The sequence below is a fragment of the Platichthys flesus genome, chromosome 13 (genome assembly GCF_949316205.1).
Source record: "Platichthys flesus chromosome 13, fPlaFle2.1, whole genome shotgun sequence".
Taxonomy (NCBI): domain Eukaryota; kingdom Metazoa; phylum Chordata; class Actinopteri; order Pleuronectiformes; family Pleuronectidae; genus Platichthys; species Platichthys flesus.
In genome coordinates, this window is record NC_084957.1 from 17,748,567 (window position 1) to 17,775,598 (window position 27,032).

Below are 27,032 nucleotides of genomic sequence, written 5' to 3' on the forward strand. Positions count from 1 at the left end.
GTTTATATTTACTAATGTCTATATTTATATATATATATATATATATATAAGACTACTTGTGTGACACCTGTGGCAGTAAAACAAAACCAAAAAACGAATCTGACTCTGGTATCCCACTAATGTTAAACTGTCAGAAAGTCAGAAAGTAGACAATTTAATCGAGACAGCACAAACACACACACACACACAAACTTTCTCTATTCTGGTGGTTTATCCACAGGAGCCGCCCTTGTGCCACTGATAATAGAAACCTCCCTACATGTTTGTCTTTATATTTACCCCCTGGGGCCTGTCAAACTCTGGACAGCTGTTCACAAGTGTTTCTCATCATGACTCCACGACTCAAAATGTCAGACCTAATGTCATTCAAATGGGGGACCAGTCGTTCCAGCTGCAGACAAACGTTGTCTGCAGCTACGTAGTGGCGGGCTGCAAGAATACAAAGGAAATAAATGGAGATGTCTGTTGAATGATCCTGATTACCATATTACTGACTGGAGTACATATGTAGAAATTACCATACCACCGTAACCTGCCCTATTACCATACCCATTATTATAATGTGATGGTGTTTAGCATGGAACGGTAATTCCAGGAAGGGTGTTGAGTGTGCAAATAATATGAAATCGCTCCTCCTCCTTTAGGTCATCATGATGCAATCGTTTTTCTTCCACGCTAATGATGCAAAGATTTGTCTCGCAGGTTTACCAATAAATCCTCTGCAGCCGGCGATTTCACAGGCCCTTCAATGCGATAGATTTGTCATTACACATACCACTGATGAGTGATGTGGACAATTCAAGTGTGTTAGGAATGCTTGCTGGTTAATTTCAGGCACAGAATATGATAATGTGAGCAACCGTTTCACTTAAGAGACAAAAAGTCAATCACAATATTGTGCCACTATGTAATATATCCTGGTTATATCAGGGTATGAGGGTTGTGTTCATTAATCTGTAGAAGTTGCTCTTAAGGTCTCAGTTTTCCTGTTTAATATTTGTGCATTAAGAATATAATCACAACATGATGTCTTGGTTTGTGTCTCAATGGTACCGTGTATTGATTTTCCGAATATTGAGGTTTACATGCAGGAGAGTGTGAACCATGAACGCAGCCTGAGAATATGTGTGATATGCTTAATTTCAATTCATGTCTTATTGTCAAGTACACGTTGATGTTCCTTCGTTATCATTAGGCGCCATAAATGTTCACTAAAGCACATGTGCATTAATCAGCTGAAGAAAATAATCCGCAATAAATCTGCGGTTTATTAAAATTTTGAAATTTTCTAAATCCACAGAGAAACAAATGAAACTGAGCATTTGTGACTTGTTTCAAAACATTATTTCTGCCGTAGAACAAATGGGCTTGTGGCTGATTAACATAGACAGGGTTTCTGAGAGAAATCATGGGTAGCCTCCTCCAACTCAGTCCCTTTCCTCCAACATGCTCCTTTCCCCATCGAGCTCTCCTTGTTCTTCCTCTCACCTACTTACCCGTCCCAGGTGTCATCTGTGTTTTCACCTCACTTTCACTGTTTTATCCTCATCATCATCCATCACCCCTCTGCCTCCTCGGACTCCTCCCTCCACTCCCGCAGAGAAATATGTCTTTTCAGTTGTGTGACACCAAGCCAGCGGGAGTCCTCCTGTTAACCCCAGCCTCTCTGACAGCTCAGTCAACTCAGACAGCTATGGGGGCAGGGTGTAATGCTACTCATAGCAAATTAAAAATATCCTCAATCCAAAATAACAGCCATATTTAATAATAGTAGTTAAGTGCCTGGTCTAATCCTGCCGGTTTGGAATGGGATATATGTGGCTTTTCTTTCTCAAACTGGAAAAGTGGCCATCAGTAAAGACACTACCAGCTTCAGGACTCAGTCCACAGAGCCCTGAAGCTGCACCACCACTGCTGCACATACAGCTCTGTAGCTAGAAAAAACTGAGTGTGGTGGAAAAACTATTTTGTAGTTGAAAATTAACTTTTTGCATACCTGTGTGAAACTTTTATGACCCCTAACTGTTTGTGACCTGACACCTGTATGACCTTTCTAATACCTTTATGACCTTTCTATTACTTATTGACTGTCCAATGACTTCCTCTCTGTCTGCTTTATCTTCAGAGGAAACGTATGCAAATCAGTTTCCTGTGTCTTGATTCCTGTCTCAAACTGTGCCAACAGAACCAGTCTGAACTGGCTCAGACAAACAGCTTTAGGCCTCCTATATAAGATCCTGTTCTCCATCATCTCCATCTGAGATCGCTGTGACTCTCGCTGTGTTGATCCTTTCTCCAGAAAGCCCATGATAAAATACACAAAGACAAATTTGGTGTCCTTATGTATAAACAGGCCATTTAGGAAGTCGATAGGATGAACAGTTCTGGAGATATGTGAGCCACAGACAGAGATAGATCCTTGAATTATTAAATAAATGATCATTGGTTAAATAAAGAATAAGGCCCCTTTGTAGGTGATTAGTTATTTATAAACCCTGTAGCACTGTCACAAGAAGGGGAAACAGTTTAGACTTTATAATATCTGAGCTAAAGTTGTTCGCTCTTGAGTTTTCTCTGTTATGGGCAAAAGCAGTGGAAAACCACTGATCTCCTCAATCCCCCACCACAACTCACACCCAGGGATGCAGGGTGTGAAAAGAGGAACCTTGTTAAAGGTCAGGCATGATGGCACCGCCCTTTTATAATTCACAGCTTTTTCTTCTCACATCTTCTCACAGGGAACGGCTTGTGCAACTGCGGCAACTGCGAGTGCTGGGACGGCTGGACAGGGAACGCTTGCGAAATCTGGGTGGGAGCAGAGTACTGAGGAGAGCGGGGGGGGGGGGGGGGGGGTTGAGTGGGAGTGGGAGACGAGAGGCCAGGAGCGCCGCCGCCATCTACGACCACGACCAGCCTGGAAACCACAGGAGGAGGGAGAAGAGATGAACGTGGATGGAGTTCTGTGTGTCGTGAGGAGCGTTCATTCATTTATTTTACTGGTTACAAATGATCCTTATTAAAACTGGACTTTTGTAAAGGTGAAAAGAAACGAACATATCTTTTTTCTGTTTAAAACATATTACAGCTTCATGTATGTTTATTGTAATAACATAGGAACAGTCACATATTCCAAACGACTGCATACTATACAGGTAGATGAAAAAACCAAGTGTGGGATAATGTGGGTCTGGTTTTAACTGCTATACAATGAGGCGTCAAACCGGACTGAGATGTTGACTCGAAAGCTCCAGGCAGAGGTTACTGTTTTATGTTTTTATTTCTTTTTTTTTAATAATAAAACATTAAATGTGCTGCATGACACAACATTTTGCATGGAAAACAATGCGAAGACCTTAATCATACATGGTTACAAATTTTTTATAACATGACATAACTCCAATGGGCATACTTGCAATGGTATATATATATATATATATTTTTGAAAATAAAATTATTTTTAATAGTGCCTATTCTTCTCCACCGGGAAAAAATCAAACCAGAGGACCTGACCATGAAACCCACACTGTACTGAAGGGACTTAATCAACATTTCTCACCCGACTCATACTCAGTGATAAGTGGAGGAAACGGAAGAGAAGGGCATACGTAGTCTTAGTTGTGGCATGCTGGATGTGCATGTCACTTCGAAAAGGAGGCATCAGGGGTTGAGAGCTGCGTTGACACACGAGCTCAGTTACCACTTGAAAAGAGAACCGATAAGAAGTCACAAATAAAAATTAATGTAAATTCTACTTTGGCCTTTTTCATGCTTAAACTAGCCAGCCCCCCCCTCTCCATTGTCTTTGTCCCATCAAAGAAATGACAGGTGCAATAATATACTGCACACTATATTGCATTAAGTATGTTACTGACATTACAGTACACCTCTATATAAATATTTTACTCAATTTGTTGTATATGTGTATACAACAAAACACAAACTGTATAGTGTAGACAAACTCGTTGCATATATGTATGTAAAATTAGCGGTACATACCAACAGTTCTTGATAGACATAGCCTACTACATGCAGTTCATCAATGCCATCCTCTCCCCATGCAACAGATGGGACAACTAACGAGATAAGGAGGTTGAAAACGGAAGCGATAGAGGAACTAAGTTTGCTAAAGGGGGGGGGGGGGGGGCAAAGCAAAAGTGATCATGGTTAGGAGACGACATCACACACGACCCGTATACGAGAGGAAAATGGAGACGTACGGTCAAATAAGAAAAACAAAAACTGTGGAATACAGAGATCCAGACAGAGAAGTACATTTACACACTGGTCATTTACAAAAATAAAGTCAGCCTCGGAGGAGCCATTTCACTGGACTGCAGGGCCGCAGCAGCAGCAGCCAGCCCAGCATGTAGAGTTCGTAAGTGGCTGTAACAAGGTCGGAACATCCAGCTCCTGCGCGTTTGCGTCAACAGTACGTTTAACATCATCAACAGCTTTTTACAGACAAATATCAGAGTTTAACTAATGTGCTTCGATGCGCTGTCATGAGAGATGGCCATGTGTGAAGCCAATAAACTCCGAAAATCATATTTACCAAATCAATCTCTTAGCACAGTTGCAGTTTTAGCAGCGTACAGCAGCGACAATCTATTCAATATTCTAAATCTTATCCAACAAAACTAGACTTTAAAACATTATTATGTCATTGATCGGATAGAGCTTTGTAAACTGCTAACAGTCATGATGACAATGGGAAACAGAATGTCCAGTGGTTTACCTCCAGGTTAGGTGTGGGTGTGCCGTAGCCAACAACATGCCCATTCCACTCGTCAGTGCTCTTCAGCTTAAACACAGTGAAGAACGATACCCATACCTTGTTCCTTACAGAAAATACATGCACTCAAGTAGTTCAAGGTTTAAGTACTTCTCCCAAATTACATCAGTCACGACCTTTGCAGGTCTGAGTAGAGTTGATTCGGCCGGACAGAACAAAATGCTATCACAGTGAAAGCTTGGATGAATTGGATTAGAAAGACAGAGAGACAGAGAGAGAGAGAGAGAGAGAGAGAGAGGGAGAGAGAGAGAGAGAGAGAGATAGAATTGTATTGTTTTTTTACGTTTCTAAACAGTTCAGTTCTTCTCGGGATGAAAAAGGACTTTGGTCATTTCAGAATGGATACATCTGAGTGTGGTTTCTCAATGGATAATGCTACGTGTCCTCTAAATGGATGTATCGGGTGGGTGAGGCACCTTTGGCCCAGTGGGGACTGGGAACAAGTTTTTGCATGCCGGGAATCAAGGTCCAAACAGGCACGTGACAGGCCAAGATGATCAGTACTGGACTCTGCATGCTGAGCTAGGAGACAAATCCTCTCATAATCATAATTATATTTTTTTTAATTTATGATTTTTTAATAGTCATTTGCCCTAAGTTTTTATACAGTGAACATTTTACTATATAAGCCATCTCTTGTATAATTGCTGCACGAAGAGAGAACACAATATTAACCTTGCCCATGCTTTAGTTTGCTGAACCAAATAGGGATGCAGCCAATATAAATGTCGCCTACCGGTTTCCAGCCATGTTGTCTTCTGGCTGTAAGTAGACGCTGCCCTAAGATGGCTGCCAGTGCTGCAGTTATAGACCATCTGGGTCAAAGCCACAAGCCTTGCCTTACAGTCCAAAGAAGTCAGCGAGTGAGGGACAGAGGCCTACAAGGCCTAGAGATATTCCTAGAGCCCACGCTCTGAAATAAGATTAAAGAAAAATAGACTTCAGGTTTTTCTATTTACCAGAGAAGGCGGACAGAAGCGCTGGTGGGACTTAGATAGTGATATGTATACACCATTCCTTCCAGCGCTCTCCCACCCACACGCACATCTGCTTATAAACGTGTGTATGCGCATGTATGTGTGTAGGGCGCTCCTCGTATTGATTGCAGCTGCAATTAGCACTTTTTCAACTGATTGCAGGAGCTATCTGCCAGCCTCCAGTGTGTTTTCATCAGCTGTAAAGAAAAGTAATATCTGAATTTCCCTACAACTTCTGAGTGTGTGCATGTATGTGTGTGTGTGTGCATGTTGTAGGCGAGAGGAACATTTCGATAGTTTTTTTTGTGTATATATGTGTTTTCATGTCATATCTCTGTGAATGTGTTTCTTAGAAAATCACACAACTCCCTTGCAAAATGTTTTTAACTTTTCTAGGTTACTAGACAAAGACAAAAGTGAGTGACTGGAGATAGAAAGAGAGGGAGGGGAACATACTCGTAAAAAATAGAGGACGACAGTCCACATATTTAATCTATCTATACAGTCTCTGTCCCAGAACATAGCTGGTGAACTGTGGTATAGAAAATAGATCTGAAGGTGCACGCACTCCGCTCCAACAGGGCATTATAGAGAGGGGGCGGGAGGGTTTCTTGGATGAACTGTCAGCAAGCAAAGTACCACAAGCGTGGTCGTGAAACACGCATTATTCACATGAGCTCTCACAGTTACAGAGGAATCGAAAGGCATTCCATGATCAGAGGTCCTCTTCCCTCCTGTGCTGGAGAAACCAGGCCACCTCTGGATCCGTCAGCCCGCGCTGAGACAGCCGGAGAGAAAGGTGGACAAGGCGGAGAAAGCAGAGGAAGAGCAAGAGAAGAAAGGGAGGAAGGTTCGCCTCCTTCTGATCCGCAGAGGAAAGAGGGTCTGGAGTCTTGTGGGGGAAAAGCCCTGTCTCCGTCACACCCCCCCTCCCCGCCACGCACACGCAAAGGGCTCCGGTCGGGTGTGGCTATGTCGCGGGCTTGTCGGGCTTGCTCACAGGTTTACCTCCGTTCATCACCGCTGGCTCAGTTGTGCTTTTACTGGGAGGTACTGCCGCCTTGGGCACCGTCTCTCCAACATCATGCAACGATGGCTCTCTGTACATGGCAACTGGAGAAGCAGAGGATAAGGAAAAGAAAGGAGAGAGACAAGGCACACGGTGTTAGCAAGAACCCCTTTCCTGAACTTTTGCATTTTACTATCTAAAACTATCAAGGATCATATTTTCTTTAAGAAGATTTGCTGTTGGGTTGCTTTTCACAAGATGCACTCAGGACACCCTGCAATTTACAGATGGAAAAAAGAGCTGATGCCCTTCTTGCCTACGGCCTTCTTGCTCCATCCTGGCTGAATCCCAATGTAATCAAAAGATTTTTCGACAAAAGAGCAGTGTCTCATTACAGCCCACTCTACAGCCACTGCACTACAGCTGTATTACCGTCCCGACAGAACACTTCAACTTGATTCCATGTTTAACGATGGGAAGCAATCAGGCTGGTGACTGACGAGAGTCACCAACAGAGCTGTCCTGCCTCCTACACTGTGTCCGCTTACGATGGCAAAAACCCAGAATCAGCCCACATTATTATTATATCTTATACCTTTACCGCGTATGGAAGAATCCACATTTATCCACATCTCAGTCGTAAAATGATGTGTGGTCAGGTGCATTGTTGGTGCACTGTTATGTTGAGGAAATGGAAAAAGACCGGCTTTGCCTTAAGCTGCTCTAAAGGCAAAGCTTCAGTATTCATTTTTTTTCAATAAGTCAATATGTGCCTACATAAGCACATAAGTGTTTCACCAATTGTGGCATTGACAAAAGTACCCTATCTTTTTTACTTTCATGCAATTCTACTATTATAATTGCATCCGGTAAAGTCCAATGCACCCAACCTTTAAAGGGAGTGGGTGATGGCTTTCTCAATGCTTAATGCCTGTGTAAACCGAAACACAGATTTGTGATAAATTAAATACTAAGTAAAACTGTTTTAAATCTTGCTCTTAGTGCAGCGACCTTAAAACAAACTATGTTGTCTCATCTATAAAGTTATACTGCACCAACTTCAACAGCTTTTCATTGGTATTCAAACCAGAAGACAAAATCAAAACTAAGCTTGTATTAATTAAGATAAAGAAGCCTTTGATTCATCATTTGTATTTTTAGCAGATTTTGGACAATGGACGTCAACTGCACATAGGAATAAACTGGATCAGGATCTCAAATAAAATACTTTCCAGAATGATTAATTCATTCTTGATTTTAGTCTTGTAAAACTTTTTTTAAAACTTAATGAATAAAAACATTATATACATAAAACCTACCTTCTAATGGCTTGGGCAGGAAGTGAGCAGCTGGTTTTGTTTTTTTCACTCGGTTCCCCTTCATGGCCTGGCCGTCTTTGTTGAGCCCTAGGAACCAAGCTCTCCCCGACTCCTGTTGTCTGTACAACATGGACGAGTAGATCACATAGTAGTTCTCGAACACCGACTCTTTGAACTTGCACTCCGCTGTAAAGAGCTCCTGCAAAAGCACACAAACAAAATTAATTGAAATCCTATCAGTAAACACAATATTTTATCTGACCACCTTACACCCTGGTAAGTAAGGTGGTCAGACCTTACTTACCACCTTACTTACCAGGGTGTAAGTAAGGTGGTAAGTAACCCTAACCCTAACCCTAACCCTAACCCTACGAGCTATAATCATGTCCGATTCACGCCAAGCCTAATGACCTGCTCCGATGAAATGCAACTCTCATGCTCTCCTTGGCCTTAACCTTGTCTCCACACTCGTTTGGTCAATTAGCTCATGTTCCTGGCAGCGAGTATATATTGTTAGGCTCTGACCCCAGCACTGGAAGAGGCAGCATCCCCATGGGTCTCCCCATGGGTCTCCCCAGACACTCCTGGCTCGTCTTCAATCATCTCATTGGTAAAGCCCAAAAGGGATTATTCTTCCCAAATGCTACGTCCGCTGTTGGCAATTTCTGTGACTGCCTTCTGAACCTAGTACAAATAATGATAGAACTAATCAAGTTACTCTTCCATCTGGCACTGACGAATGGTCACTGAGGTAACGCATCGCTCTCTGCTGCCCATTCATCTCCTGCCCATTCAAGAGCGTTTCCACATTGTCTGCCCCGCCAGGCTAAAAAAATAAAAGCATTCATCAGGGTTTATTAATCAAAGCAGAGTCATCACTATGGAAGGTTTCACCACATCTGTTGTTCACAATGCACAATGCTAGCTCACAGAACTACAGAGAGTATATGTAAAAAATCATCTGACATTTCCTGTATCACAGTAGCTCTCAGTGTTAGGGTCTTTGGTCATTGAGAAGTTTCCTTTGGGAGCCACAAATGTGGAGATACTTGAATTTCTCTCCATCAAATAAGTAAAATGGTAGTTTGGGTATGTGTAGGATGCTTTTGATGTATCTAGAGTCGTCATTCAACCAGTACTCCAAAAACTACTTTCTGGGCTAAATTATGTTAAAAAACATATAAAAATCGTAAAAAGAGAGCCTCGACTGACTGAAGATTTTCTTGAGAATTCTTTCTTACCATATCTCTTTGATGACACTATGTCTAAATAATTTAAGAAGAAGAAGCTACTTTTATTGGTCCCACAAACACATGCACACACACAAGACATGCAAATGGGGGTAAATTTGTTCTCTGCCTTTGACCCATCTGGTGAACACAGGAGGACACACAAAGCAGTGGGCATCTCTGCACGGCGCCGAGGGAGCAGGTGTTGGGGACGCAAGGTGCCTTGCTCAGGGGCACTTTGACAGTGGGGTGGGGTAGGCACTTATACAGTGGGGAAAAGATCCAGGTGTTGTCCATCCAGGTATGTTTTTTTGTTGTAACTCCGTTGAGTGCAACCAGAGACAACCGTCGGATTTTCTGCCCATAGTCCAACTTTCTGCCACTAGTACACAGCCATGCTAACATGCTAGTTTAAAGCAGGTATCATGTCTGCTGTGGTCATCATAATGCAATACCGTGATAGCATGCTAACATTTGCTATTAAGCGTTGAACCAAGACAGAGGTTTATGAGTGTTGTTAAATTTGCAGGTCACAAACCGAGGTGAAATTCTGTTCATCCAGAAGGTAACAGGGATGTCTGTACCAAATTTCATGGTGATCCAACCAAAATTGGTTGAGACATTTTGCTCTAATTTCTAAAATAAAACTCATGGTTGCAGTATAAAAAAAATCATTAGGAGTCATTGTCTGGGAACGATGAATGTCTGTACAAAATGTTGTGCCAATCTATGTAGTAGATGTTGAGATAGTTGACCACATGTGGGTTAGGGTTAGTAGTAGTCACACCATGCCCATGTAGGGAGTCTCGCTACATGGCCTTGGACCACCCCTCAAAACAGGTAATTCTGAGGAGGGCTATTTTAGACAGAGTATAAATGGGGCCAAGAATATGCTACAGACATTTCATTAAGACCCCAAGGAACCATATCAACTGTGGTAAAATGGGCATACGATGGGTCCTTTAAAACCAAACTCACGACCTCACAGTTGTGCTAGAGGATTTGTGAGGGATCGACTAAGTCTGTAGCCTTAATCTTCTTTTGAAAATGAATGAATTCCCCATATTTCATGTCAATCTAATCGTTGTTTAAATTTTTAACGTGACGGATCGACTGACAGATATGGCCACGATAATAGAGTGACTAAACATGTGACAATACTCCAGTGGAGATTGATTGTTGTAGTTGTTTTTGTGAATCTCTTGTACTGTGGCTTCACAGAACATAACTTGCGGGCCTAATGCTCAAATTTGAGCAAAGGACACACTGTGCCGTGATTATGGTATAATTAGCTCTTTGGTGAATCACTCCTGTCAGAGCTTATCCTCCAGATACTGTTCAGTTGAAAGCAGAGCAGACACTTGGGATGACCATAATGATCCTGACAAGCACCCGGCTGTATTTTTAGTGTCCTCTCTATCCTTGACTGAGGACTCATGGGCATTTGAAGTTGAAGGCACAAATGCATGATGCATCACAATAGCATCAGCTGAGTTGTCAATAAAAAACTCAGGAAGAGGCGCATGAATCTTAAAGTTGCAATTACAGTGAGAAACTGTCAGTCAGAGCATTAATGGGTCAGAGTGGCGATCGGTTGGATGACATAAGCCTTGGGAAATCGTGTATTCTGACTTTGCTCTGTCTCGCCGGAGATTACATTACACAAGAGCATTAACTTCAGATTATTCTAGAGGCAAACGTTATGCATAATATCAGACATATTAATGCTGCTTCCGTGCAGGGGCTGAGCAGAATAATCTATTGATATAGGCAGACACATTGTAGGTTGAAGCCCTAAAAGCTGAGCCTCTTAAGATTTAAACCTAGAGCATGACGGCGTCTAGCATCTAGCATAAAAAAAGAACATTCTCCCAGGACAATGCACAGGCTAGTCTTCATCGTTATTCATTATATTGCCGTCATTAGGATTTGTTGTGTGTCCGCAGCAGGCAGCAGTTTGTCAAAATGGCTGTATATTACGTTCAAGTTGTCAGAAAGTCCGGGCTGTGTCCTCTCTGCCAGGACAGGAGGATGACAGAGCACCCTGTTACAGACTGTCTACAACACAGAGCACGACTTCATCATCAGAAATTATACATCGAGTCTTATCTCAAGGGAGGCCTGTTCACAGTGAACGTAAAACAAACTTGTTTATTTATCTTTAGCCGACAACCAGAATAAATGTCTTCATCGTTGTGTTTCATTTGTGTTAACTATTAACCTTTGTTCCCTGAAAGCAGGTGATGAAAACGCTCTTTTCATGCTGAAACAAACTGAACTGCAGAGACGATTAGAAGGCACCGCGCTTTTACCTTCATGCTTCCCCGAGTTGCCTCAATTAGGTAATTAATTCTCCTTTTTGCCCGTCAGGTGAGCTGCTCCACAGGTTAGGTGGCTGCTGTAATTAGACACGTCATTTTGATGCCAGTCCAGGTTTGGCCCGGCGCTGATTACTTATACGGCATTGGAAAAAATAAACCAAACAGCCTGGAGTCGGAGTAATCATACAAGCTGGTGGCATGGCTCTGAGGGTGACTAATCAAACGCCTTTACATAGACACACGAAAAAAAAGTGGGTCTTTGTTTACGGACGCAGAGGAAGTGGGGGTGGTTGTTTGTTGAATCACGCTTTATGGTAAACAAACATTTCCTTCACTGTAATCAGATTGATTGGACAATCACAGCTGTGAAGGCAGCTGATTTAAAACTGTTTGCGGACTGCATTTTTAGGGCTTTAAAATGTCAACAAGCCAAAGGTTTCGATCATATGTCCCTCATTTTTCCATCAATGCATCTTCACACACATTTCAAAAAATGCTACCAATGACTATGGATGGCCAGAAATATGTGGATATCACTGCCCTGGGCTTGTGCATCAATGCAACAATGTTGAAATAAGAAAGGGGTCTTCCCCAAATTGTTAACACAATCATGCACACACCCTATTGACTCAAAGCTATTTGCCTTATCATTCTTTAACATTGACACATGATTAAACAAGCTCTGTCCCTCAGGAGCGCACACACCTCCGCCAAGGCCCAACAGTCTCCTTGTGTTTAACGAAGCTGAACCAAATGTCACACACTCATAGATATCAGTTCCCTAAATATGCCAGATTTCTTTCCATCTAGTTGCATGAATAATTCCCAGGGAAAATGATTTAAGAAAGTTTGTCCAGTTATTTTTGTGTAATCTTGCTTGCAGTCAAACAAACGTACAAATCAACCAACAAATAAATGTGCAACATCTTTTGTGTAGGTAATTACCACGTGTGATATGAAAGAGGTCGCTCAAACAAAGAATTAACTCACACCTCCGAAGTTTGCTTTCGCCTCTTTAGTGGCCAAACAAACAAATAAATGCACTCATGTTCAACAAAAACAGCCCAATACAAAAACTCTGACTTGTATTATAACATATTTGAACATCATGGTGTTGAGACACACTGTTTCCTCAGCGACACGCTCTACTGGGATTTTCACTCCCTGTTCTTTTGCTGTTGAATTTTTTGTCTACTTTCTAGAGACCAGAAAATCACTCTAGGACAATATAGTTCCGATCTCTAAGGCAGAAGGCATCCCCATTGTGTCTGTACATTCAAAGGCTGACTCACTGGATGCACACAAAATGTACAGCCGTATTCTGATATTATTACCTATTCTCTAGCATTAACATCTCTCTGACCCCAATTCAACTGTTTGCACTCATCATATGATAATTTCAAAGAAGCAGGCAAATCAGTTTTGCCTTATTTGCTGTGTAATTCTACCCAGCATCAAACTAATACAGAGAAATGTGTGTGACATTGGAGGAGAGAGAGGAGGGCGAGACTCAGACAGAGCACCCACTTTCACACCAGTGGCAAATCGAATCATTTTCGAGGCACCAAACGGTTGATTTTCCTCCCGCTCGGTCTCCCCGGCTGCCGCTGCACATCAGTGGCTCCCTGGCCCGTGATTGGCCATGCTTTGAACGGGAAGGCCGTAATTGACCTTGGCCCCAGACAGCGCGAGGGCCGAAACTGCTCAGCCCCGCATAATCAGCTCCAGTCACCAAAGCAAAAAAGACAGGGGGCAGAAAATAAAGGGGAGATGAGCAGTTAGAGCAATAAAAGCCAAGCAGACATTTACTAAGCGAGGGTGTGGGTGTGTGGGGGGGGGATCCAGGGGGTGTGTGGGGGGGGGGGATCCAGGGAGGGGTACATTAAAAAAGACTGATTTGAAAAAAAGAGAAATTCATGCAGACGTGAGAGAGTGGGAGTTTGAAATAAAAGCCCTGGAAGCGGCAAATAGGCGTTTAAAGACAAGAGCAAAAAGACTCACTCTGAAAAACATCCCTTGGGGACAAAAGAAAAATCACATGATTGCGGAACATGACCGCCTAAAATGGGTGACAGGAGGCGGAAAAAAGGGGAGGGGGGGGCGAATTAATATGCAGACTGACTGCTCACTATACCCCACTGTTGAAACGGAGAAATTGTTTATTAATGCTGCCAGCATAAAAGCTATTAATCCATGGAAAAAGGTCAACCTCCAGAAAGCTGAGCTGCATTCACAATGCTAAGCTGTGCTCATATGTATAAGAGTCACGTCGGCAGTGTGTGTGTGCAGACAATGGGGGCTTCGGCAGGCTCGTCTGATTATCCAACCTGGAGGAGGAACAGGAGACAGGGACCAAATGAGGAGAGTTGCTGGTTCAGAGCTGGAGGAGTTGTGTGAACAGTATCTGTTTGTTTTCCAGGGTGATCTGAAGACACGTGACCCGACCCGAATTATATGGTCAGATCATCACATGGGTAAATGCCCATTGGGGATTTTCCCTGTGGGCACAGCCTCATGACAAGAAGTTGAAGCATGAGAACATTTGCAGCTTAATTTAAAAACTAAAATGACAGGAAGAGCTCCTGATTTTAAAAGTATGTTTCTATGTTAAGACTCTGCGAGGCTGCGTATTTGAGCGTGACAGCATGAAAACTGAGGACAGAAGTCAAAGTAAGATCAAGGAGGATGAGCCTCAAAGTCAATGTTAAAGTCCCTTTGTCTTTGCGGATCCTTTCAATGTGCAGACAGTAAAAGTGCACGTTGTCATGCTTGCCTGCAAACCCCCCCCCCAGATGTATCAGATTTGAGCCGCGAGAAATTATCAGCTCTCGGCTGAGGGAGACATCTTTAATTCACTGGCAACGCAAACAACCCCATGTTTAATGAATGACTCGGGAGGAGAGCAGATGTAAACAGTGGTTATGAATCATCAAGCCTGTGTTTTTGGTATCGCACGAATTTCAAACAAAACTTCCAAATGAATTGCTACTGTTGGGGCTGATGAGAGACAGCGAGATTACAAAAATACTCATTCATAAAAATAAAGACCCAAGATGCAGCAAACGATTCATTATTGAGCATTTTTGTAAATGAATCGAGTTTTGAAAAGGATTTGAACAACACTGATATGTTGATTTAATTTCCCCCTGAAAACATAGACATTGCATTTTCTTAATGAAGTGGATGGATAACCAAAGACTGGCCATTGGCACCAATGGACTCCTGGTGGACCGGTCGATGTCCCGCGAAAGCAAATCTAAATTGTGCTGGTTAGGGTGCTGATTGTTGTACAGTTGTAAAAAGTTCATCTTTACCCACAATTCATAGCGGCAATGACCTATTAAAATGGACGAAAATGGTTTTGATTGACAAAGTCCAGGGCCAAATTCATGTTCCTGTAGAGAACAAAAAAATAAGAATATAACAAAAAATGTCCATATCTGCAGTGATAAAGGCATCAGCCAGCAGAGAGCACACCAAAGCCAATTTACTGAGTGAAACTCTTTATCTCAAAGTCATGACGACCAAACGATTTATTCATTTTAACTTCTTCTTAACCCGACTGAACCAAAATGGGTCAATATGCTGTTTTACTGGCGACAGAGACCAGCGACACCTACGAGGTGTTGGTCGACCAGAAGCACTTAAGTGTTCACTTAATTTCCCCTTAAGGTAGAGACCCTTTAAAAGCGACACAGTACAGCTCCCCTGGCTCAATTTAGACAGAAAAACACACAAATAAAAGAAAAGGAAAAAAGGGTTGCACTGAAGTGTTGCTTTTCTCAGCAGCAGAGGAACCTGCGGCATGTGTTGGCATGATTGTATTTTTCTTGGTGTGACATTTTTGAGGAGACTGTGCAAATGCTGGAAATGCATTTGAAAAATTGAGATTCTTTACCAAAAAATATTAGTTTGAGGGCAAAATATTGATAAAGTAAATTTTTTTGTGATGAATTAATTGCAGTTGAGGCACGGTGATTGTTTCAATGATTTGTGAGTAAAATTTCAAATGAGTCGCAGATCTATTGAACTGATGTCATTACACACTTTTGTCTTTGCCAAAGATCAGGGGACAGTGGCAGAACCTTTTTGAAACTTTCTTTAACATTGTGAAATAATCCCTTTTCAATGAATTCATGTTGCTTATTGAAATAAATCAGACATGTTTAGGGGACTGGTGTGTGCAATTTGGTGCAGATCCAAAATAAAATGAGGATTGAATGAATTTAAATGTAGTCATATAAAGGAAATGTTGGGCCATATTGGAGTATGGACCCTACTACGTTCCCCTTGTTGTATAAGCTTGTAACAAACATCATCATACATTTTTGCAGTTCATGCAAAGGGCACATTTTATGAACCATCTCCAGTTATGCTGCATGGGGGTCAGTTTTTTATGAATCCACTGAGAAAACCCTGCCTGTAAAGGGTCAAACACTGGGAGCCTTTTGGAATAAATCAGTGAAGAAAATAAATGAACGATATGTTACGCTTTTTAAAAAACAACACATAACATGGTACGAGAGCCTGTTGGTGAGCAACCACCCACGTCAAGATCGGTGGGTTTCAAGTGCATGTGTGTGTGTCTGTGTGTGTGTTGGCGTGTGTGTTGGTCTACTCTGCTGCTGTTGATCTGTAAATTGGTGCCAGACTGGTGTCAAGGCTGCCGGGTTCTGCTGGAAAGGCTCTAGTCATCTCTCGTCAGCAACCTGCCCTGCACAACAGGCTGACAGCACATCTCAGATATGTCAAACACATTCCTGCATGTGCACCCAGGTCCAGGCTCTGAGAAAATAAATATACCCAGAGTATATATATATATATATATGTGTGAGAGAGGTGTGTGTGCAGGCACAGTGCAGAGATGTGTCTTCCCTTTCCCTGTGTTTCTGCCTCGGTTGTGTTTGTGTTGTTTACACCCTCAGGAACAGTGCCCCAGTTTTCAAATTTTTTTTTTAATGGAGGACTTGTGTGTATCTCCTTGTCGGTGACTCCCCCCCCCCCCCCCCCCCCCCCTCTCTCTCTCACTGTTGTGCATATAAACACCTTGCTCATCTCAGCTCTACTCAGTGTTCATTTGTGTGACAAGACCTGAAGGGCTTTTCCTTTTTTCTCAAATGAGGTTGTATCACCGATAAACAAAAAAAAGAGTGTGCTTTATTTTTAAAAGGAAGCGGAGTCAGTTATTGTTAAAATGAAAAACAGAATTCAGGTCTGCCTCCATTTTGTCGTACAGCCTGTTACACTGAACCAAAGCTGTTTTCAGACATGAATTCAAGAAATTGTCTAGACAATTGGGGCTATGATTTTTCCTGCTGCTGTTCCAACGTTAGGAATGCAGCGGGGGATTGTCTGGGTCAGATGCGTTCACAGCAACAGGAATATCAGGGGAACATTCAGGCGAGGGGGGGAGTCAGGGTAGAGTGGAGGAGGCCGGACATTATGTATATCAGCATCCACCCTTATCGCAAAAGCCTCTTAAATCCTGTTGTCTTTTCTCGTTTTTTATCTTCGTCTGTGTCTCCTATGTCCAATACACCTCTTTTTCATCCTGAGATATTCGCATTCTTTTGGGTTTTTTCTAGCCTGATGTTGTCAGACTCACAATTCTAGTCAGAATGTGAGTCTGAGACCGTTCCATTGGGCTGTGATTATGGGGCGTGTTTCAACTGACCAGGAAATAAAATTCCTCTTCGCTCAATTGGATAGACCTACAACCAATCAGAGCAACGTAGTATGTGACGTATGTTAAGCAACGCAGTGTGAGTTATTTACTAACGCCGGGTTCACACCGGACGCTGAAGCGATGCCGAAGCGACGCTTCAGCGCAGCGCCAAGCCTTAAATAACAGCTGGCTCCCATCCACTCCCATGTTAAACCTTTGTTCGGGTCACTCCGGCGCTGCACCAAGGCTGCCTCGCGCTGTGCAGCGATTGTTTCGGCGTAGAGTCTATTTTTTGCGCTTGACCCGAGTGTATCGCACCAGGAAACACACTGAAAAACGATCTTAAACTATATTGATGACATATTTTATATGATATAAATGATCAAATATGCATCCCATACTTTGAAGTCCCCTTCTGTTGTCCTGGAGTTTTAATTTGACCAATGACATTATTAAATGTCCCCCTCTGCCCATCCACTACAGCCACACAAGCAGTGATACAGATAAAAAGAGAGAGAGGGGGGGGGGGGCTACGTATTCTCCACATAGGCTTGAGTGGAGAATACGTAATATACCCCCGACACCCGACATTTATAGGAGCAAACAGAGAAGTTCTTCAACATGGATGACATTAAATTAATAATTGAAGTGGAGAAGTACAGTGAGTTGTGTGATCCTCGGAACATGTTGTATAAAGACAACACCAAGAAAAACAAATGTTGGGACGCTGTTGCTTAATATTGGGGCAACAAGTAAGTATATGGTTTTAATCTACTGGATCAACGGGTGATATTATTAGCGCTGCCCGGCGGTAATAATATCGCCGGGATTAGCGCGGTGCTTTGGCGTCGCCTCCACGTTCTCTGTTCCTCTTTCAAAATGAATGCGCTGTCGATGTCTTCTAAAACAGACTCAATGGCAGCATCTACACATGATATGATCATCGTATAAAGCCCGCCCTGACAATCTGATTGGTCCGGATGATTTCAAAAACCGGGCATAATTTCTCCCCAACGGAGCGACTCCAGACCGAACATCCCGACCTCAAATGTTGTGGGCGGGGCTAAATTCGTCTGGCATCCAGGCTAGGTTGCCAGACGAATTTAGCCTTTTTAGCTTTTCACTTTTAGGACACAAGTTCGGAATGTCATCAATGAGCCCACTCACTCCTGGTAAAGTCATGGAAAGCAACCTGACGTTTTGTCACATGGGCGGAGTTTATACTTGGGTTAGCTTGAGGGAAAAACTACAGAAAGTGTGTGATTGGGACATTTGTATTCCCACATAGAGCCGCTGCATGGGGATCATCTCAGAATATCAGTGCACGTCTGAAAGTCATTGATAAGACTTGAAGGATGCATTTTGCATTTTTTCATGGTCGACCAGTCCAGTGATAAGCTTCTCTGGAGTGAGAACTATGTGCACGACCAAAATAAAAATGCACATACACAAACCGTGTATAATTTGACGGATCCAGCGTCGTCACTTTGGGGTTATAAATGGCCCCTGTCTTAAGAGATAACCCAACATTGCATCACATGATCGTCTGATGAAGGATGTCCTGGTCTGAACCTACTGTCATGGTTGTTTTAAGTTTTTCTTTTGGCGAACAGTGTTCTACTTGTTGAACTGAACTGTGCGTTGCAAAACACATGTTAAGCAATGAAACTACTAAAGAAATCCTCATCTGGCTGAAGAGTAAACGTTTCTATTTTCATATTTGCAAAGGCATCAGAGCAAACACAGGAGCGATGCCAAGTTTCCCAGGCACACCTGCATGTTTGGCCCTTTTGACTATTTGGCAGTTCTGTGTGTGTGTGGGTGGATCGGCACAGGTTGGGTTCATGCAGATAAAATGCAGAGCAGTGCAGTTCAGTTAATAAAGAAAACTTCAATACAATTAAAATACTATAGTACATGTTAAAAACTGGTGTTTTCTGACCTCTATTTATTTTAGTATAAAACACGAATAGAGGTTTTACATATATCTTTATTTTAAAAACACAAACTGTAAAAGATTAAACAGCCTAGACACATTTTAAGCTTTAGCCAATTCACTTTCATATCAAACCTGTGTGACCTAATGGCTGCCTGGCATTGTGAGGAAATAAAGTTCACATAATTTGTCATTAAGAAAATATTTGCAAACATATGTGAATATTTGTTAAATGTAAAATGCCATGACCCCTGGTTAGATGAATTTTCCCTCAACATAATCACATGCACAGCCTCAATGCCTGGATTTAATTTAGACATACAAACATATACATAGTTTACAAGTATAGACAAAAATTGAGCCCAACAGCCGTCTGAGCTCTGAGAGGCATGTCAGAGGTCAGAGGATGATGATATTATGAAGTGGGCACAACAAGCGTATCGTTCATTGGCCGAGGCTGCAGGGTAGAGCACGAGAATCCAGTAACGAGTGTGTTAGGACAGATGTTAACACTGCCAGATGTGCAAGGGCGATGTTACATACCCGTAGGATATCCTCAAAAAGCCTGGCTAGTCTGCAACAATCCTGAGGGATTCGGTTGCACACATTCCAGCTTAACTTTGACCTTTCTGAAACCCGACTGTAGACGTGTCACTGAGTTCACCTTTCCTGAAACCTTTCTGACGAGCAGCCAGAGCACTCGACCTGAGCATCTGTGTCTTAGCGGAGGACAGAAGAGGATTCCCCCAACAGTCAGTCTCTCTGTGAGGATCAACTGTGGCGTGGCTACAGCTGGAAGGCTCAATGACTCAACCACTCAGCCAGAGAGGAACCGCCAACCCGACCGGCCCGTCTGCCTGTCAGCTCCTCAACCGCCCGTCAATCAGGCAGCCGGAGAGTTTGTTTTTCAAATGCGAAGATGTAAAGATTCACATTCCATCTTACCAGCTGCGGAATTATTACAATCTATGTCATCTTTCTTCATATCAGTTCAGGGGAGGAATACTAATCAGTACCTCGGTAATATCATCTCAGGATCTTGTCTATCTCACAAACTCAATTAAGTCCTATTGGTTCCCTGAGCAGCATTTCTGCAGAGGGTTCTGTTCCGTGCCGGTGACATCAGGTTTCAAATTAACTTCAAGTAGAGCTGTCATTCAACATTGAATACAACATGTAGGGGAACGCTCCTCCACCATGGTCCTATTTACCAAGTTCATCTTTCCAAAGCATAAAAGACTTTGGCATTACACCCAGAGCTTTAGTGTTTATCTCTTGAAGCTCCAGATTCTTTAAAACACTTCGGCACAAGTTTGAACAAGAACTTCTGATTTCACCACTTATACTAATGTATTGGCTCTTCTCCAGGTAATCCATCTTCTAGTTTAGCTCCACTGAAGTTAATGGACTTTTTATTCCCGATTTTCTTACGCATGATATTTTTTTTGCTTCCTTATTATCATCTAACTTTAAACTCTGTTACGCTCAGAGCCTCTATAATGGAAGTCAGCTTTCTTGCAGCTTTCTTGCAGTCTCGATCGCCACCTCAACACACACTGATGAGAGCTTAAACTACGAGCTGCCGGCTCCATGTGACCTCTCTGGTTGACAGTACATAAACAGCCTGACCTTAAATATCAACAACGGTTGAGTGGATCTTTTCTGATATAGATTCAGTTAATAGGTACTTAATTTGTCCCCGCGGGAAAATTTGTTTGCAGCACAGTCACAAGGCACATCATCCAAATTATAAACAATGATTCTTGATATTGGAATCCTATTCTTCACATTTCGTTTTGGTATGATCTTCTCATGTAATATAAGGTACTTTATATTAAATTTTATATTTGATATATTTAGTACCTGACAATTTTGCTTAATATGAAAAGCTTCCAGCCTGGTATACAGGATGGACGATATTAGGTTCAGTGAGGCCAGCTCAGGAGAGATATTCTCTGAATGGTGAAATTGCTTCACAGTACAGGCCCCAGGTTTCTCAGAACTGTTCTACAACACAGAGGCTGTTCCTCACGGTGTCACAGCAGCACTCAGCTGGAGGCTCATATCTCCAAACCTGACAGGTGACTCTTTACCCTGGGCATCAATACATGAGATTGCCATTGGTCAGGAACAAAAGTATTCATTACAAGACAATATTGCGCATCATGCATTTTAAAAGCAGATAGATGTATTCAACACTTGAGTTTTTTATGGATATGTATAAGCTTCCTTTGCCTGTGTGCATGTGCATGGTTTCTAGCTTGAATAGCTTTCTGGTGTGTGGGTGTTACTGCACAATAACTATTTCTGACCTGTTGGCCTCTGCAGGGAGTTCTTGGCTAAAGTATTTTAACCACAAGATGAAAAACAATATGGAAATAAAAATTTACACATTCAGGTCATAACAAGAGGAAAAAAACAAAGTGAATATCTATTAAACTACAATAAGAAATGTTTCAGTTTACTAAGATATGACATTAATGAAAAGTATAACTCTAAAGGTCGAGACAGATATGTGAACACGTATGGACACAAACATTATGTTCTTGAACCTGGATGGAGGGCTGCACAGACACATCGGGGAGAGGCTTAACTCAGATTTAAGAGAATGAATTTCCATGATTTACAGCCCTTCTGCGAGAGAGCCCTCACTGTATTGATTTTTACAACTCCTTGGGTGAAGCTTGATAAAATGTTACTTTAATTTCACGGGTGGAAGTAGAAACGACAGAGGAATTCTCGTGGAGGAGACTACAGCGATTACACCTGCAGGGTGGCTGAGCACTGATGGCTTTTCTGTCGCAGCAAACCAAACAAACCACCCCCGCACTCTGATCCAGCCACTGGGAACAACCCCATGAGCCTGACACAGAAGTCAGTAGTTTGCACCTTGATACCTTTATGAATCATTCCTAGATGCTGAATAGTACTAAGAAGCATTGAAAAGTCTGAATACTGTCTTTACTGTGACTTACTATGAGATATTTTGGTCAATGCCAGACGAAAAAGTGGAGGCAGCACCTTTCAGGAATCAGATCTGCACAAAAAAATGGCTGTTCAGATGAAATAAATCCCTTTCCACTAAGATTGCATGCCCCCACACGTTTAAAATGTCTTATATTTCCGTGTTTCCAGTATATAAGTTGAAGTCAAAGAACACACAAATCGGATGCTGCTTATACAATGTGGTATTTGTTTAATCAATTTTATTGCCTATTTTTTTATCTGGCTTCTTATATTATAATAATAATAAAAAAATCTGTGATATATTTGAATATGAAGGACCCAACTGATCGCTGACTGCTTTCTCAAGGAAGTGTTGTCTCACAAATTCACAGGTAGCGTGTGGGCGCGTGTTGATGACACTTTTTTTTTTTTTTACTTTTATTAGAACAAGTACCTTGACAGTGAGTCTCACACAGCATGTCAAACAATATTATAAAAAAGAAAAAGAAAGCACAAATGGCAGAAGAGGTATCCCAATGGGGTCACATAGTTTCACATTCAGTTCAGCTTGTCCAGTCAAATGTCAACAGAATGTTCATTTTAACAGATACATTATCACAGGTGTCTACTTTGCAAAGTAAATGTCCATCCAGAGTCTTTGGCTTTCAAATAAACTTTCCATGCAATTCACAGCCTGGAGCCTCTGGGCCCACTGGTCCACGGTAGGTGGGTGGGGCTTGAGCCAGTTTACTGTGGGCAATTAGCATCATAACTCTGATCATATACAATTTGTTTTCCTCAGCCCCCTTGAAGGTGTAGTTCCCAAAATCAGCTGTTGTGGGTCAATCGAGCTTTCTAAGTTCAAGATCTCACGTACCTCCCCCTTCGCCCCCTCCCAGAACTTCTGCAATTTAGGGCAATCCCAGAAGATTTGGGAAAAGTCGCCAATAATACCAAAACCTCTCCAGCAGAGAGGGGAATACTTTTTGCCTTTTATATAGCTATTACTATGGGTGTTTTAAAAAATCTCATTCTTAGCTTCCAACTAAATTCTCTCCAGGTTGGACTACTTAAACATTTGGGACAGGACACCCAAGAGCTTTCGCATTCATCATCTGTAATAATGGTGTTAGCCTCCAATTCCCATTTACCTAATATCCAATGTGTCAATAGCTAATGACACTTCTAACACATGACAGCTGCATAAAGAGCAGCCATACATGTGGAAGACGCAGGTGAAGTCGTCAACTTGGAAAGACAACTAGATTTGAGAACCTTTCGGGATAAGGGTCGACACCGGTGACGAAGTGCTGTAAACAAAAGTGCGAGATTTCCTCAGCAGAATTTATACCAAACGTCCCGCCTCCTGCTGCTCTACCTAAACCCCTCCCTTCAATTGATCTTCCAGACATTTTCCTGTTGTTGTGAACGTGTGTGACCCAGAAATATGATATGCTGGTTTTCTTCCCATGTGAAAGGCAAGGCTATTTTCCGCAGATCATGTCTAAAAATGGCTTAATATGACAAAAGTGAAAGTGCACTGTTGTGTGTGGCCTAGGTTTTCGAAGTGACACACATTCGATTACTGTTCGGACTCTGAGTTCTTGAGGACCTCTTGTTGCTTTCCGCGTCCTCGTCCCTCCACTGCTCATTTGCACATTACACAGCTCTTGAGGCAACAAGCACAAGTAAGCCATTTGTATTTGCATGGTGCTTGACATTTACACACTGGGTAAGCAATTAGGCCACCACAAGGGTCATTAATACAGTAAAAAGGTTGTTAGCTCTGATAGCGACTGCTATGTGTATTCATGGCGAAATGACAACCATGACATCTGCTTTTCTCCATATAAACATGACCTCTGAGGATTTCACTGGATAGATACTCCCACTTTGCTGTGCCTACTCTTCCTCTGTTTTCCCTTTATTCTGCTGTTTGAACACACAGACAGAGATGATGATCCTCATTAAAATGTGTTTGTTTATCACTAGCACTCTGAATGGAAGCAAGTGTAAAAACCCACTCTATGAGTACGCGTTTTTTTCCGAGATGTTTCAAAGGCAAACAAGAGCGAACAGGAAACAGTAGGAAGCCAATTCTAGGTAATAGAGGCCGGTGATAGCAGAGGTGTAAAGAAGGAAAAACTGAATAAGGGCAAAAGAACTTTAACTACCCTATTAGAGGAGCGAACTGAAAGAGCCCTTATCCTAGAAGGCAGGTTACTGTCGGAAGCTTGCTGAGGTCTTGAAGCTTAATCAAAGAAAAACCAAATGGCAGCAGCACAGGAGTAACAAAGGAAGGTCAACAGATGTGATGAACAGCAATGTTTGAAACATCATAGTTTCTCCAGTTAAATTCAAGAGTACGTACGGAGTTTGAAATCATGGCAGTGTCGAACCAACAGCTTTGGCGTGCTGACTTGTTCTTGCTGCAGTTACATAAGAACATCAGATGGTCTAATATGTGGCACAGGCGGCAGAAGGAGGGACAGCAGGCAACTGTGCGTGACGGCTAACACTCCAGTTAAAGTTCAAATCGATGAAGTCTTGTGTCAAGACTATGAAGAAGATACTGAAAGAGTTTGACAGAAGGAATTTCAGCCTAAGTGCCTCTCACACGAAACAAAACATAAAAGCAATTTCTTTTTCAGTTTTCAGGCAGCAAAGAGGATTAAGGGGGGGGGGGTCTCTGAATAGTAGATGATGTGGTGGTTTATTTTCTAAATTCACAATCACAAGCATTTGGTGGTGGTCCACTTTTGATTGGAACGTGGTTATATATCATATACAGTGGATATAAAAGTCTACACCCCCTGTTAAAATGCAAGTTTTTTTTGTGTAAACACATGAGACAAAGATAAATCCTGTCTGAACTTTTTCCACCTTTAATGTGACCTATAGCGTGAACAATTCAATTGAAAAAACAAACTCTTTCAGGGGGAATTTTTTTTTCAGTTAGATAATGTGGTTGCATAAGTGTGCACACCATCTTATAACTGGGGATGTGGCTGTATTCAAAATTAACCAATCAAATTCAAACTCATGTTAAATAGTAGTCAGTACACACCTGCCATCATTTACAGTGACTCTGATTAATCCCAAATAAAGTTCAGCTCTCTTAGTTGCAACTTACAGCAAGAGCCATGGTCCGCAGAGAGCTTCCAAAGCATCAGAGGGATTTCATTGTTGAAAAGTATCGGTCAGGAGAAGGGTACAAAATCTTTTCCAAGGTATAAAATTGCCAAGTCAAGATGTGCCATGCTAATGGACACCTACGCCAAAAGACTGAATGCTGTAATACAATCAAAAGGTGCTTCAACAAAGTATTAGGTTAAGAGTGTGCACACTTATGAAACCAGGTTATTGTAAGTTATTTACTTTTAATATTTCCAACTAATAGATTTCAGTTTGTTTTTCAACTGAATTGTTGACGTCATAGGTCACAGTAAAGGTGGAAAAAGTTCTGACAGAATTTATCTTTGTCTCATTTGTTTACATCACAAAAACCTTGCATTTAAACAGGGGTGTGTAGACTTGTTTTATCCACTGTATATACACAAATGCCATAACATAGCGACATCAGGGAAGGTTGACTCTGTGTTGGCGCTGGCCCTCATGGTGTGCAAGGTTTGCGAGACGGTTTGGAACAACAAGGGCGCGTTATGAGCCATCTTCAATCCATAAATGTTGATTTTTCATGAATTTATTGGTTTTAATCAGACTGGGATCAATTTGCAGCTCCAAAAACTCATATAATTGAGCAGCATCTCTTAAACAAATTGATATTTGACAAGAATCGTTTGTCTTCTAATATTGACCGCAGACGGGCGTCCCTGCCAAACACACCTCAGAGTTCCCTCTTTCCTTTTCTCTCCGGTCGGGCCACTATTCTTTCCACAGTCTCCTGCTTTGCCCTTATTTGAAGTGACACATTATTTATCTCTGTAGCACCCATGCAATGCAGACTAAGTGCAGTTTGCGTTTTTGGCTGCTATACATGTTGATGGAGATTTAACGATTATCCCAGATGGATGAAGCAGATTCTGTTTGAGCTCGAGCTGACGGATCAATAGTTGGCCCGATGACCACTGAACACCGTTATAGAACGTCAGGCCACAGTGGGAGGAGATATACGGACAGAACACGCTTGGATCAAGACACTGATAAATAACTACAGAGATGTTGAAAAGGGGATATCTGGGATGTTCACAGAGGATTGTGCAGGACCATATTATCAAATATCTCAAAATTAAGCAAGGAATCCAGTGGAACAATATAAAATGGAGCAGTTGAAATAGTGACTTGCTAAAGAGAGTCATCGATACAAGACACTGTTTGATACTGCTCAAACAAACATCTAGTCATAGCATTCAAAATATATATTTCTTCTACCGTCAATAAGTTTTCATTTCCAGATTTCCTTCTAGCACCACATATTTCCACAAAGGGTCCGAGGTGCCACTGAGAAGAAGTTTACACAACCAGTATTAGGGCTTCAGTAAAAGAGAAGAACTGCAACCCGGGAACTTGCTGACTGGTCTGTAATCTGGGACCAGAAGTTAACACATTAGAAGAAATTATTTCAGTGAGTGATACTTTAATTCTGAACCAACCATTAAAAGAAAATACTTAGTTAAATTTGGCAGAAAAGGCTCTTAAAGAATTTGAGCAGGAAGTTTCTGCTCGCCGAACTGATTGTAGTTAAATCAACAGCTAGAAGGTAAAGAAGAGGAATGAAGATTCTTCAGTAACACATGAGCCCCTGAAACTGAGGCATGGATGAACCATGACACCAATCAGCTATGAGAGCAGACTGAAATAACGCAATGCACAGTGCA

General features: G+C 42.0%; 2 protein-coding genes across 3 annotated transcripts in view; one reads left to right on the plus strand and one right to left on the minus strand.

Moving 5' to 3' along the window:
* Window positions 1-2,847, plus strand: part of itgbl1 (integrin, beta-like 1) — a 37,966-nt gene extending 35,119 nt beyond the window's left edge. The window contains exon 11 of the mRNA XM_062403274.1: window positions 2,739-2,847. Within this exon, the coding sequence (XP_062259258.1) occupies window positions 2,739-2,827 (89 nt within the window). The 3' untranslated portion in view covers window positions 2,828-2,847. The remainder of the gene's footprint in view (window positions 1-2,738) is intronic.
* A 308-nt stretch (window positions 2,848-3,155) lies between these two features.
* fgf14 (fibroblast growth factor 14) overlaps window positions 3,156-27,032 on the minus strand; it is a 101,725-nt gene continuing 77,848 nt past the window's right edge. For both annotated transcript variants that reach the window (XM_062403276.1, XM_062403275.1), the window contains exons 4-5: window positions 8,098-8,296; window positions 3,156-6,882 (exon numbers count right to left, since the gene is read on the minus strand). In XM_062403276.1, coding sequence (XP_062259260.1) covers window positions 6,740-6,882; window positions 8,098-8,296 — 342 coding nt within the window. In that variant the 3' untranslated portion in view covers window positions 3,156-6,739. The remainder of the gene's footprint in view (window positions 6,883-8,097; window positions 8,297-27,032) is intronic.